A 14,390-nucleotide genomic window follows, 5' to 3' on the forward strand; every position below is an offset into this window, starting at 1 on the left:
GTTAAGGGAGCAGTTTCTTGGACATTCCTTTTAGGTCAGAAGAGTTTAAAGACTTCCTGAGGAAATCCTTGGAGAGGGATCCTGAGATGCGATGGTCTGCCTGTCAGCTCCTGCAGGTAAGCAGCCCATCTCCAAGGTGTGACTTGTATCTCGATATCTCTACCACCTTCCACTGTCTTCTGTTCAAATGACCACCATGCTGGAGTATCAGTGTTTGACCCAAATGATCCCCAACGAGGAAGGGGAGTCTGAGAATAAATCAGTCAATTAACAACCGTTTGTTAAAAGTTTAATGGGCCAAGTGCTAGGAATACAAAGGCAAAAAAGAAATAGTCCTAGACCCTCATCGAGGAAGACAGCCCTCAGAATATCCTCACACATGACCCTCCATCTCCCCTTGCCAAACATTTAACTACCTGTCCTTCATGCCTGGTTACGTAAGCAGTAAGTGATTAGAAAAATCACTACTCCTTTCTCAGCTTCAGTTTCTTTAGCCATAAAATGGGAACAATAAGGCTTGCTCTATTTCAAGGACTTGTTGAAAGGCTATATAAAATTTTAAAGTACTCTAACTACATGAACTAACATGATTTGGAATAAATATATGTAATTTTTCTGTCTTTCAAAAGGCCTTTGAAAAGGGTTTGTGCAGTTCCAGTTGTTCAGTAATGACTTAGAGAGTTATCTATATACCCAGAGAGAGAACTATGGGAAATGAGTGTGGACCACAACATAGCATTTTCACTCTTCTGTTATTATTTGCTTGTATTTTTTGTTTTTCTTCTCAGGTTTTTTTCTTTCTTTCTAGATCCGATTTTTCTTGTGCAGCAAGATAACTGTATAAATATGTATACACATATTGGATTTAACATATATTTTAACATATTTAACATGTATTAGACTACCTTCCATCTAGAGAAGGGGATGGAGGGAAGGAGGGGAAAATTTGGAACAAGGTTTTGCAAGGGTCAATGTTGAAAAATTACCCATGCATGGATTTTGTAAATAAAAAACTATAATAATAATAATAATCATGAAAAGAAAAGGGTTGGTGCCAAAGGATCCTTTTAGTGTCTTTTTTTGTGATTCTTCCTTCATTACTCATTGAAACTGAGGCAAACATTTTTTGTCACAAAGAACTAGTTCTAAATAGGAACTATGGAATAGGTATAAAGGGCATTTCTCCAACCTACCCCATCCTAGTACAACCATTTTATTATCCGACCATGATACAGATCTTAGCTGCTGTCTCATCATTTCTCTCTTGTTTCAGAGCCTTTTTAGAAATCCAGGCTTGTATTCCTTCTGTATTAAGACTCAGGAGTCCTATGAACCAGGTTTTGCTGTAGCTTATGCCCAGGAAAACTTGGTAAGACTAGAAGACTGTCCAGAAGTTGAAATGACATACATACCAAAAATTGTAAGAAGTCATGGTATCAGTAACTGACTTTGTGCAGTTTCTAATTATTGCCCAACCTATCCTGCTCCTCAGATATCAAAGTATTGCCAGTAAACTCCTTTTGCTGTTCAGTCATTTTTCAGTTATAGCTGACTCTTCTTGACCCCATTTAGAGTTTTCTTGGCAAAGATATTGGGATGATTTATCATCACTTTTCCAGCTCACAGATAAGGAAACTGAGGCAAACAGGGTTAAGTAATTTGCCCAAGATCACACAACTAATAAGTTTCTAAGGGCAGATTTGAACTCATGCAGATGAGTGTGCCTGACTTCAGGTCCAACTTTCTATTCATTGCCCAACTAGCTGCCTCCAGCAACCTCATAGGCAGCATCAAATACTGCATTTAGTGGTTCCTAAAATAAATCAGCTAATCCTCTAAAATGAAACTCCACACTTACTAAAGATCAGTGACTCAGTTCATTTCTGGTTTAAGTGGAAAGGAAATGCAAAAGGTAATGGAAAGAAGGAAGAATTAATGCCTGTCCCAACCAAGGCTACAGTTCCTGCCAGCCTCCTCCTCTATTTCCCTTTATAGCCATAAATTCTATCCAAAAAACCTTTATGTGCATGAGCAGAGAGATAACCCACCAAAGAAAGAGGTAACCTTCTAGTCTGCTGGAAATCATTGCCTTTTGTGGCTAACATAGAGGGATCCTTTTGCACCTTCCCCTTTTTGCTGGAGAAGAAGCCAGTTCCAAATTTCCCCTTTATTCCTTCTCCTTCCTAGCATCCTTTTGTGTCAGAGGTGGAAGACAGCGGACCTCTACGGGAGCTGATTGCAGAAGCTAAGGCAGAAGTTCTGGAGGAGTTTGAGGAAGAAGAAATAGCCTCCTTTTCGGTAAGCTACAGCTGAATGGCATCTGTATGACTTTTAGCTGAATTGCTCCTTCCTCTGGATTGATTTCCCTGGGGACTGCAAGGCCAAGGACACTTCAGTTTATCTAGGGAACCCATGATTCTCTTGGATCCTTCCCCTTGGAAACAATCCAGTTTGGTACTCTAGCCGCTGGAGCATGAATAATAGAGATAGCAGAGCCTCAATGAACCTTGAAAATGCTATTTTTTTTAAACCAGGTTCTCTCAGAAGCATTAGCATAATAAAAGATGGAAGATAGAGGTCTGTAGACAAAAAGTGTCCAGTAGACTTGAACATAAGAGAGCCAGTGGATCTTGGGCTAAAATTGTTTAAAGGAGGTACAGCCCAGTTGTACTCTGCCCTGGTAAGAGCATTATAATCAGATTCAAAATGAAGTATTAGATTTCGTTCTGGGTTCAAGAACCTCCTCTTGGAGGACACACATACTGGTTGCAAGTCCCTGGGCAAATATCTAGGACTAAAAGTTGCCAAGCAAACAGGTCTCAATCTACATTGGTGCATTTGTAAAGAGAATATTCCCTCCTCCAGGGTTCTCTACACCAGTTATGTCAAATTCAAGTAGAAATAGGGGCCACTAAACCATATATTATAGTCCTTGGGGACTGTATATTGACTTTTAAAACTACGTATTAATATTACCCATGTTTTATTGTATTTTTATTTATTTTGTTAGCTATTTTTCCAATTACATTTTTATCTAGGTCAGACTGCACTTGGAAGTGGTGTGGACTGACTGCATCTGTTCTCCACCAATGAAACCATTGAAACATGGTTTTTGAAACATTGAAACAATAAAACAAATGAAATCCAATATAAAAAATAAAATTTTTTTACATGACCACTGTGAAAAAAAATTGTTCTGTTAATATTACTGCATCATAAAATATGAGTTGGTATTATTAGTCATAATTACCATGCTTTCCAGAAGTTGTTCAAGGGCCAGTACGCTGGATGCAGGATCCATAAGACAAGGAATTAATTGGACTGACTTCTCTTTCACTCAGATTTCTCCTCTATAAAATGAGCTGGAGAAGGAAATGTCAAACCACTCCAGTATTTTTGCCAAGAAAACCCCAAATGGGGTCATGAAGAATCAGACATAACTGGAAATGACTAAACAACAACAAAAATGTCTTTCTCTACTATCTTAGTTAGCCCTTAGACCAACTCCCTGATTTTACAGAGAAGGCAAATTAATCTCCCAGAAAGAAAATCACTTGTCCAAGGCCATACAATTAATAAGGAATAGAGTGAGGATTCAAATTCAGTTCCTAAATCTCATGCTTTTTCAACTCTTTGGTGCCTCTCACCAGAACAGGGGGAGAAAAGAGACATTTAATCAGCATTATGTGCTAGACATTCTGCTGAGCACTTTGATAAATATTATCTGATTTGACCCTCACAAGAACTCTGAGAGACAGAGGCTGTTTTTCTATCATTTTACAATTGGGAAATCTGAGGCAAACAGGAGTTAAGTGACTTGCCCAGAATCATACAGTTAGTAAGAGTCTCAGGCCAGATTTGAATACATTTTTTTCTGATCTAGAATCCAGAACTCTATTAATTAGGCTGCCAGTTGCCTACAGATAAAGGTGAAGTGATTTTGGTCACTTCAGTGATGGAACTGACATTTGGACCTAAGTATTCCAACTCCAAATTCATAGCTCATTCTAAGACACCTTAGTGCCAGCTGGGTTACTTCCTAGCCATGTGATCAAGTCATTTCTTGCCATTGAGGCTCAGTCTTTGGATCAGTTGCCGTTTGTTCTCGAAGGGGACCATGACATCAGGATAGTGATGCCGTGACATGCAAGTGAATTGGATTTCAGTGAGGGGGGGCTGGGCAAGGTCACCTGCCTCTCTTTCCCCTCCAAAGTCCACTGGGTCCAGTGTCTGGATACAGGTCAGGACAATCAGAGATGGTCCTGGATGCAGTGAGAGACTTTGGCCATTTTAAGCTAAGGTCTTCAACAAGGCTCAGCTTACTGAAGCAATGCTCAATTAAGGCTAAGTAGCAACTAAGGCAAAGAATCCCCTCTTTCACCCAGTCCCAAAAAATATAAATGAATAAATGAATTAATGTGGGAGGGGAAGATTCTCAGAGTTTCTGGCCAAAGCAGAAATGACTGCTGTTTACATTCAATCTGAATCAATCAAGACCCAGACAGTGACCAAATGTAGCTTGGCCTAGGACCTATTGGTGGCCAATTAGAATCAGAATGGTTTGATTTAAGGCCTTTTGGTTTACTTAAGAAAGAGATCTAGCCAGTAAACTCTAAAATACCCTGGGAGGATTCAGAGGAGGAAGGGATTAGATTCATAATCTCCAGGATCTCTTTTAAATGACTGGATAAAGTCCCTTGTAGTTCTTTAATCCCCAGTGCCTCCATCAGTAAAAATGAGGGCATTAGACTAAATGATCTCCAAGGTCCCTTCCAGTAATAACATTCTGTAAACATGAATTTTCTAAAATACGATAATAACATGTTGGAGTTGGAAAGAACGAAAAAACACTTCTCAGGCATTGACTTTGTCCCAATATATCATCTAGTCGAATCCAGACTTTACAGATGAGGAAACTGAGTCTCAAACTGACTTGTCTAAGTTTACATAGTTTATCCGGGGGCAGAGGCACCAATTCTAGTGTAACTGGGACTCGAGGTTCTGATTGCTAGATGAGTGTAGTTTTATGACTTTCCATGGACATGTCATCCAGTTCGAGATTCCTGGCTGAGGATAAGATTTCCCACTGACTGGTAGAACTAATATAGCTTGACTGGCTAACAGGGCTGGATTACTCAAGCCATGCTCAGGCTGCAGAGGCTGGCAGTGAACAAAGTGTTTACCTAATGGGATTCAATTTCCTTTGGAGACTTCTTGCCTCCTAGAGACAACTCTGCTAAACACTGGATGACACTTGTCTAATTTCAAAGATCTGCAGGATGAGCACACACTTACACACAAGCTGCCCGTCACAATCTCTCCTCACCTTTAGTTTCTTGGCTTGCTGAAGCTAGGAAAACGTATCACTTCATGGTTATCCTGCATGGCTCTTCTAAGTCAACCAGTCCTCAGATGAGAGATCAGGTTCTGTTCTAAGTCTTGCTCAAAGATGTTCTAGATCTAGAGACTGCCAGAGATAGCAGTCTACCTGCATAGACTCCAAGAATATACAACATGGCGAGCTGGGGGCAAAAGATACCCTCACCTCCATGCTACAAAGGAGCATTAGACCAGGCTGGAAGGGACCTTGGAGGCCCCAGAATTGTAGCTCTAGAACAGGAAGGAAACCTCAAAAACCATCTAGTCCTAGTCTTTCATTTTACAGATAGAGAAACTGAGGCCCAGGGAGAGACCAAGGGCCTTATCCAAGATCCCATAGCTAATCCATGGCAGTTGGAATTCAAACTGAGTCTTCTCCCTCTCAATTCAGTCTTCCACTGTCTTAAACTTCCTTCTGGCCTTAGCTCAGATGGGCAGCAACAAATGAACCAAAGCCAGATGCTATGAGCATCCATTATTCTTTGTCTAAACTTCTAACAAACACAAGCTCATCACATGACAGAGAGGCACTCCTGCTTTGGGATAGGTTAGATGTGACTGGTTCTTCTCTCTGTTTTTCTGATTATCTGATCTGTCTGCTTCTCTCTATCTCTGTCTATCTCTGTCACTCTGTCTCCCTCTGTGTGTGTGTGTATCTCTCTGCCTTTCTGTGTCTCTGTCTCTGTCTCTATGTCTGTCTCTCTAATTGTGTTTCTGTCTGACCTGTCTCTGTCTCTCTATTTCTCTTTCTGTCTCTCTCTCTCTGTGTCTCTATCTGTCTGATCTGTCTCTATCTATGTCTCTCTTTCTTTGTCTCTTTCTCCCTTTCTCTCTCTCCTCTCCTTTCTTTCTTCTCTATCTTTCTGTCTCTCTTTCTCTTTCTCTCTCTCTTTGTATGTCTCTCACTATCTCATCTGTCTCTGTCTCTCTGTCTCTGTCTCCTCTAAGAAATGTTTTATCTGTTTTCTTCTTTAAAAGATTTTAGCATATTTTCCAAAGGCCAGAATTAACCATGAAAGAAAAAGCAAAATACCCAAATTCTGCCCCAGTATTCTAATACCATAAAGAGAGGTGGCTCAGCCTGATATCTTGGATAAGAGGAAGGCTTCAGAGGCAAGAAAGCCTTTCCTTTGAGACATACTAGTTGGGAAACCCAAAGAAAATTCTTAATCTTACTCTAAGCAACTCTACAAGATGACATTGCAGAACAGCTACAGATTTGCATTAGTATCAATCATCTTTTCATCAGCAGTGTGTAATCTTGGGCAAAAAAAATATCATAGAAGGTCTAAAAATCAATAAATATTTATCAAGTATCTACTATGTGCCATGTATTAGGCTAAGCACTAGAAATACAAGAAAAAGAAAGACACTTCCTGCCTTCAATAAGCTTATAATCATAGGAGACAATAAACAAGGATGCTGGACTTCAAAGTCAGGCAGTGTGGGTTCAGATGTCAGCTATGATGCTTATTTTGTAACCATGAGTAAGATACTTAAGCTGAGATTCTGTTTTCTCATCTCTAGAATGGCAATAATACCTATTGTACCCACATCACAGAGTCAAATGAGGACAGTGTTTTCTCAAACAACAAGTATTTATTATGTGTTTATGACAGGTGCTAAGCTAAGTTCTGGGGATACAAAAAAACTTGAAAATGCCGTGGAAATGTGAACTATTATTATAAAAAGTCAGGAAGGCCCTAACTTTGCTTCTCTTTTTGCCTCTCAGCCAAGTCAAGATCACACACGTTCCCTCTCTAGTGATGATATTCCTCCTGTAGAACCAGAAAGAGACTCAAAAGATAAGAAGTTCTCCTTGGAGAAGCCAGATAGAGAAGATATAGACAGCAAGGGTGTCCAACTCCTACCTACACCTCTAGCTGTCAAAGGAAATGACTTTAAACCTCAGGCCAGGGAGGAGAATCCAGTATTCCTCCAGCAAAGTCTTCAGGGAGGGTCTCCAGACAAGCCAGGTGATGGTGCTTACACCAATTCCCTTGCTCATTCCCTTAATCCACCAGGACTTAGGCTCAATCGGCAAAGCTCTGTTGGTCCAAGTCAAAGGCTGCTTCGGCCAAGAGCCAACCGGACTTGCAGTTTGAAGAAGCAGATGAGACGCAAGTCTGCACCTATCCTGGTTACCACCATTGATTCTCAAAGTTCCGCGAAGCTTTTCTCCAAAGGCCCTTCAGAAGTCTCGAAGCTAATGAGACGAAGGTCATTCTTCAGTGGGTTTAAGTCCCAGGACATTCTTGACCCACTAGCCGGGAGGACTCATGAGCTGTTGGTCACTCAAGGTGAAAAAGATCTTTTGGAAGAGCAACCCACTTCCAGCTCTGAGCCTCAGGCTAAGTTAAACTCACAGAGTGATGTTCTTCCTTCTCCCAAGGCACTCTCCCCTGAGTCAGACACAGTGATGAAATGGACAGCCAAGACTGATTGCCCAGCTAAGCCCCAGGGATGCCAGCTTTTCCCATGCTCCCCCACGAGCCTCTCTGAGAGACTCCTGGCAGGGGAAGGAATACCTACTACTCAGAGTGGGACTTTGAAGACTCCAAAGAGTCAAGAAGACATTGGCTCAGACACCCCAGAAGGGCTGCCCATCCCAGATGGCCCCAGAGGGGCTGTTACCCACCCCTCAACAGGAGACAAGCAGCAGGTTAATCTGGATCTGGAAGAGCCCACAATGACCAGTTCTATGGCAGTTCTGGAGAATTCAGAACAGAAGCATGATCCCAGAGGAAACCTGGAGATTTCCTTATATAAAAGGATGTCTCTTGAACCAGAACTGTCGAATGATCCCCTCTGTGATAAAGAAAGGAAAGTCTTCTATAATCAGCTCAGTTCTACTGGCAGGCAATGGACTGGGGGTGAACTGCTGGAAGGAACCAAATCTCAGCACTTAGATGGGATGTTTATGTCTAGTCTCACAAAAGATGAAAAGTCAGGAGCTGAGTGTGTGATGGAGGGTTCCAATCTCTGCCAGAACATGACCGAATTCCTAAACATCCAAGACCCAGGGGCCCTCGTTCAGACTGACCTGCCCAGTAATACTGAAAAGCTAATAACAGAGGATTCACGACACTGTTTATGCTGCCCTCAAGAGTCCCCCAACTCAGGAGATGAACTTGGCTGTGGTACCCAGAATCTAAAAGGGTCGCTCAGTGCAATAGACTCTTCATACCAAGGGGAATCCCATCCCCCAAAGCCAGAGGAAGGAGCTAATTTGTTGCTGAGAAAAACACAGGAGGGAAAAATTGAGGATGCCAAGAAAAACATGTCTTCAAACTCAACAGAGAAATCAAAGAGGCTTGAAGGACAGGGGGCTCCTTGTCCTCAGGCAGTGACCATACAAACAAATTTCTCTAAAGGTGAGAAGGAGATTTCAGAGACAGAGGATAATGTAGTAGTGGCCCCCATGGAGACCTTTATAAATGTCACAGAACATGTCCAGCCTTCTGAGGACCAAGCCAGAGACGCAGAAGAAGGTCATGTTAAGGAGCTCGCTCTACACCTGGCTCGGACAGCTGAGACCTTGCAGGAACCATCAGGGTCGGGAATCCCTGAGCCCCTGAGTGGTGGGGAGAAAGTTAACTTTGCAGAAGGGAACTTGGAACAAAGCGGGGGATCATGGAGTAAAGGCAGAGTCCAGAAGACTGAGGCAAGCCTTTTGGAAGGAACGGATTCAAGAACTATCATGAACCACGTGGCTGGTGACAAAATGCCCATTGTCAGGTTTTCACCAGTTACCAGTGACATTAGCCAGGTAAGGTTGTTTATTGAGAAGGGAGCCAGAAAAAGGGTTTCTCACCGTGGTTGGGAATAAAAGTCACCTTGAGATAATCCCATCCCCAGGACTGGTAATTTAACCAGGCAGAGTTTATTTTTTTTCTCTGTATAGTTCAGGATTGGCCCTAGGGGAAGGGACCCACGATAAAATTATCTACCTGCACAGCTGGAATAATTTAAAGTCATTTTCCTGCAACCAATTTGGCCCTGACCACCCTACCTTGGTGGGACCAGAACAAAGAAGGGGCTGCCCCCTGGTGGGAGAGGATAGTACTTTCATCACCTTAGGTCCCCAGGATGCTAGAGTTTATGGGGATGCAAACTCTGTTTTTTGGCTTCAGGACAACATTTCCTTCAGGAAAACTGTAAAGAAAACGCGCAAGTTTGTGGTGGATGGGAAGGAGGTCAGCGTGACAACTTCCAGGCCCGTGCAGGATGCTGACCGGAAAGGAGAGAGCGTCCGTTTCGCCCGGTACGATAAAGGAACCCCCGGCCCCCTCGGAACGGCCGGATTCAGAGAAGGGAACCAGTTCCTCTCTGCCAAACCAAAAATGACCTCAGGAGTTTCCCACGGGAAGCGGGGCTTTTGTCTGGGCTGGGGAGCAGGAGTGATAGAGTTAGAAATTATTGATTATGTCAACATAGCAGGAGGGGGTCTGAGGCAGATACAGAGAAACACGGACAGCTTGCCAGTCCCCCCCGGAAGCATTCCATCTGCCCCGTGGCAGACCCCTGAAAGTCCTTTCCAAACTTAGGACTCAAAAATATCGGAATGAAAACCTGCCCTCACCGAAGCCCACAGGGTTTCCTCCTTTAATCCATTTGCCACTGAGGTGCAAAAAGGTTCCCCACAATGGCCTTGTATGGGCAAACACATAACCACTTTTAGAAACAAATGTAAGCAGTCCATCAGTGTATACCCAGATGCCTATATAAGTACATATAATCTCTATTAAATGTTTACTCTGTGATAGACATTGTGCTGAGGGCCGAGGACAAAAATGCAAGAAAACAAGATGGTTCTTTTCCATTATAAGGGCCCAGAAGGGCTGATGGGACTCCTGTATTCACCTGGCATTAGTTATTCCTTGTGACTAGGGGAATATTGTTGCCCACTGAGGCACTGAGGGTTATCATTTAGAGTTGTAAACTAAGATTGGTTTTCTTCCAGTCTAACTCCCTCGTTCTACAAATGAGGAAACTGAGGTCATGAGAAGGGTGATGGATGGGAGAGAAAATAAGTTTGTTAATTTTAAAAAAAAAGTTACAAAAAAAAGCAACCTAAGATCCAAAGAGATTGTGACCCATCTTAAGTTACAGATGTAAATGGGATTCAGACCTGGGTCCCCTGATCCCAGATCCAGTACTCTGTCACAGATTGGACAGTCAAATCTCCCAGGTTTCTTCTCCATCCAGGTGAATGGGTATTTCTTGGTTTAGCCTCAGTGTTCACACCTATAAAATGGATCAATCTCCCCCAGGGAATGCTTGAAGACATCCTATCACAATTCTGAATAGTCTGCTATGTTTCAGTCGTAAGGAGCTACAGGAGCTGCGGCTCCTTCAGAAGGAAGAGCAGAGGGCCCAAGCTCAGCTGGACCAGAGACTCCATCAGCAGAGGGAACATATGTTCCGCCACATCGAGCTGGAAATGACGGTAACTATAATCTTCACCTTATGTATGTGGCGAGAGTACTCGCTTATACAAGTCAGAGAAACTAGATTAGAACACACTTCCTCTATTTACTATCTTTATCACTTATTTCAAATTCTTTAACTTCTCTGGACCTGTAATATAATGAAGGTGAATGAAATGATCTCAACATCCTATGATTGTTACATCCCCTTTCTCTTTGTCTTCCTTCCTTCCTTCTTACCTTCCTTCCTTCATTCCTACTTTTCTTTCTTCCTTCCTTTTTTTATTCCTACCTTCTTTTCTTCGTTTCCTCCTCCCTTCCTTCCTCCCTATCTCATTTTGTCCTTCTCTTCTTCTGTCCCTTCCTTCCTCCCTTTTTTCCTTCTTCCTTCCTCTCTTCTTCCTTCCTTCCTCTCTCCCTCCCTACCTTCTTCCTTCTTTCTTTCCTCTTTTCCTTCCTTTCTTCCCTTCTTTCTTCTTTCCTTTCTCCCTTCCTCCCTTCCTTTCTTCCTTCCTTTTTTCATTCCTATCTTCCTTCCTTTCTTCCTTCCTTCCTCCCTACCCTCCTGCCTCTGTCCTTCCCTTCTTCTGTCCCTCCTTCTCTTCCTCCCTTCCCTTCCTCCTTTCTCCCCTCCCTCCTTCCTTCCTTCTCTCTCTCTCTCTCTCTCTCTCTCTCTCTCTCTCTCTCTCTCTCTTTCTCTCTCTGTAATTAAGTGACTTGTCGAGGATCACATAGATAGTAAGTGTCTGAGATCATATTTGAACCTCCTGACTCCAGATCCACTTGCTCTATCCATTTTACCATCTAGCAGACCCTTACATCCCTTTTCTCAAAACAGAAATGGCCCTTGAAGCAACCCAGTGGTAGGGGAAGTATTTTGTACTCCCTCTTCCTTCTTTGTTGCCTACCCTCTCCCTCTAATCCTCTTCCCTACCACAAAATAATCTTACCATGTTGCTTTTCTACTCAAAAATCTTCTGTGACTTCTTATTGCCTCTAGGATAACATACGAACTCTTCAATCTTTTAAGTCCTTCACCATCTGGTTCTGACCTTATTTCTTATTATTCTTGTTTACACTCTGTGCAGCCCAACTAAACTGGCTTATTTGTTCTTCCCCAAGGTTCACACTCTGTCTTCTATCTCTAAGCCTTCTTTCAATCTGACCTGGAATTCCTTCTATCTTAGCCTTTTTAAAGATTCAGTCCAAGGCCATGCACGTTGGGAGTCTTAAGTGAGTTCCTCTGTAATTGATGCTTCCTTACTCCAATAAACTTCTTTTTGCTTCTCTGAGTACAACTTTTAACTCTACCATCACCACCAATGGAAAAATGGACTCATTTTTCATTCTTTTTTTTTCTTTTCTTTCTTTATTTTTTTTAAATCAAAGCTTTTTAATTCTTAAAAGATATGGATGGATAATTTTTTGTCATTAACCCTTGCAAAACCCTGTGTTCCAATTTTCCCTCCTTCTCTAGATAGCAAGTAATTCGATATATGTTAAACATGATAAAAAATATATTTTAAGTCCAATATATGCATACATATTTATACAATTATTTTGCTGCACAGAAAAATCAAATCAAAAAGGAAAAAAATAAGAAAGAAAATGAAATGCAAGCAAACAATAAGAAAAAAGTGAGAATTTTATATTGTGATCCATACTCAGTGCCCACAATCTTCTCTTTGGGAATAGATGGCTCTCTTCATCACAAGGTCATTAGAACTGTGGACTCATTTCCTTCAGTATTCTCAGTGCTTAGCACAGTGCTCTTTAAGTACAGTAGGAACTTAATAAATATGAATAATTAAATATGTAATATAAATAATAAATATAAATGAATGAATGAGGGAATGAATTAAAAAAACTTTATTAAGAGGCTTATTATGTGCTGGGCACAGTATACTAAGCACTGAGGATACAAATAGAAAAAGTAAGATAGCTCCTGCCCTCAAGAAGTTTACATTCTAATGGTAGAACCAAAAAAAAAAACCAACAAAAACAACTATGTACATATAAGATATATACAAAATAGAGAAAGTCATCTCAGAGAAAAGATACTAGCAAGTGTGAGAGACGGGCAAAGATGGGGTTTGAGCTGAGTGTTGAAGGAAACCAGAGAATCCCATAGACAGAAAGAAAGAAGGTATGGGGGACAGTCAGTAAAAAAGGCATGGAGTGGCAGTTAGGAAATGGAAGGTCAGATATATAGAACAGTAAGAAGGCAAGTGTTGCTGGATAGTAGGATATATGGAAGAAATTAAAGTGTAAGAAAGGGGCCATGCTGTGAAGGGCTTTAAATGCTCCACAGAGTATTTTATGGTTGATCCTGAAAATAATATCCTGAAGGTTGCTGCTAGAGTTTGTTGAGTAGGTCAACAGCATGGTCAAACCTATCCTTTAAGAAAATCACTTTGGCAACTAAATTGAGGGTGGATTAGAACAGGGAGGGACTTGAGGGAAGGAAGACAACAGAAAATCCTTGTAAAATAGTCCAGGTAAGAAATGTTGAGAACCTGTTCCAGGGCAATGGCTTGGATGAATGGAAAGGAGGGGATGTATGTGAGAGATGCAATGAAGGTAGGAATGACAAGACTTGGTAAGAGATTGGATGCTATGTGGAGTGAATGTCAGAGTGGAATTGGGAGAAAAACCAAGGTTTCAGGAAGCCTAAGTGAGTAAGAGAATGGAGGTATGCTTCAGAGAAACAGCAAAGTGTGAAACAAGATAAGTTTGGCGAGTTGAATTCTAAACATGTTAACTTGGTTTGCCTTTGGAACATGCAGTTAGATATGTCTTCTAAGAGGAAGTGCAAGACTGGAGTGCTGGAGAGAGATTAGGGCTGTATATATAGATTTGGGAATAATCTGCTTAGAAAAGATAATTGAAATAGTGGGATGAGGTCACCAAGCAATATAGGATGGAGGGAGAAGAGAAAAGGGCCCAAGAAAGAACCCTGGGAGAGACCCACAGTCAGTGGGTATCATGTAGATGAAGAATTTGTAAAGAAGAATGAGAGGAGATGGGAAGATAGGTAGGAAAGCTAAGGCAGAAAAATGACAAGAAAATCTAGAGGTGAGAGAGAATGTAGGAGAAGAGGGTGATCAATTATCTCAGAGGTGACAGGGGGTATAAGAAGGATTAGGACTAAGAAATAAACTGTCCATACCCCTTCCTTTGTGGTTCTTGACCAAGATCTCCCATAAATCCTCCACAAGGATCTACCCTATATGCTCTGGGCATAAAACAGAGATCTAGTTCTCCCAGAACTCTTGACATTGCATATCAACAATAGAATACATAGATAATGATCTCTGGCTCATATTTCATTTGCTAAGAAACCAGCCCATTTTCTTTTCTTGCACCCATCTCTTTGATGAAGCACCATCTGCTTCTTCTGCAGTTCTTTGTCAATAATGTATTACAGTCTATTTTCAGTCTAATCTTTTCCCAAACTTCATGTATTCATTCCAGAGATAATCAAGCTTTCTGATTCCAAAAGTCCAAAACCAAATGGGCACCACAACCCTATATTTTTTGTCTTTCTTAGACAGGGACTCCAGAATTCATCTTTAAACAAGA

At 41.6% G+C, this 14,390-nt stretch overlaps 1 protein-coding gene across 1 annotated transcript in view; it reads left to right on the top strand.

Moving 5' to 3' along the window:
• LOC127548365 (serine/threonine-protein kinase 10-like) overlaps positions 1 to 14,390 on the top strand; it is a 64,911-nt gene that overhangs the window by 37,369 nt on the left and 13,152 nt on the right. The window contains exons 7-11 of the mRNA XM_051975755.1: positions 35 to 116; positions 2,188 to 2,298; positions 7,112 to 9,148; positions 9,513 to 9,643; positions 10,705 to 10,828. Of these exons, the coding sequence (XP_051831715.1) occupies positions 35 to 116; positions 2,188 to 2,298; positions 7,112 to 9,148; positions 9,513 to 9,643; positions 10,705 to 10,828 (2,485 nt within the window). The remainder of the gene's footprint in view (positions 1 to 34; positions 117 to 2,187; positions 2,299 to 7,111; positions 9,149 to 9,512; positions 9,644 to 10,704; positions 10,829 to 14,390) is intronic.

The sequence above is a fragment of the Antechinus flavipes genome, chromosome 2 (assembly GCF_016432865.1).
Source record: "Antechinus flavipes isolate AdamAnt ecotype Samford, QLD, Australia chromosome 2, AdamAnt_v2, whole genome shotgun sequence".
Lineage (NCBI taxonomy): Eukaryota > Metazoa > Chordata > Mammalia > Dasyuromorphia > Dasyuridae > Antechinus > Antechinus flavipes.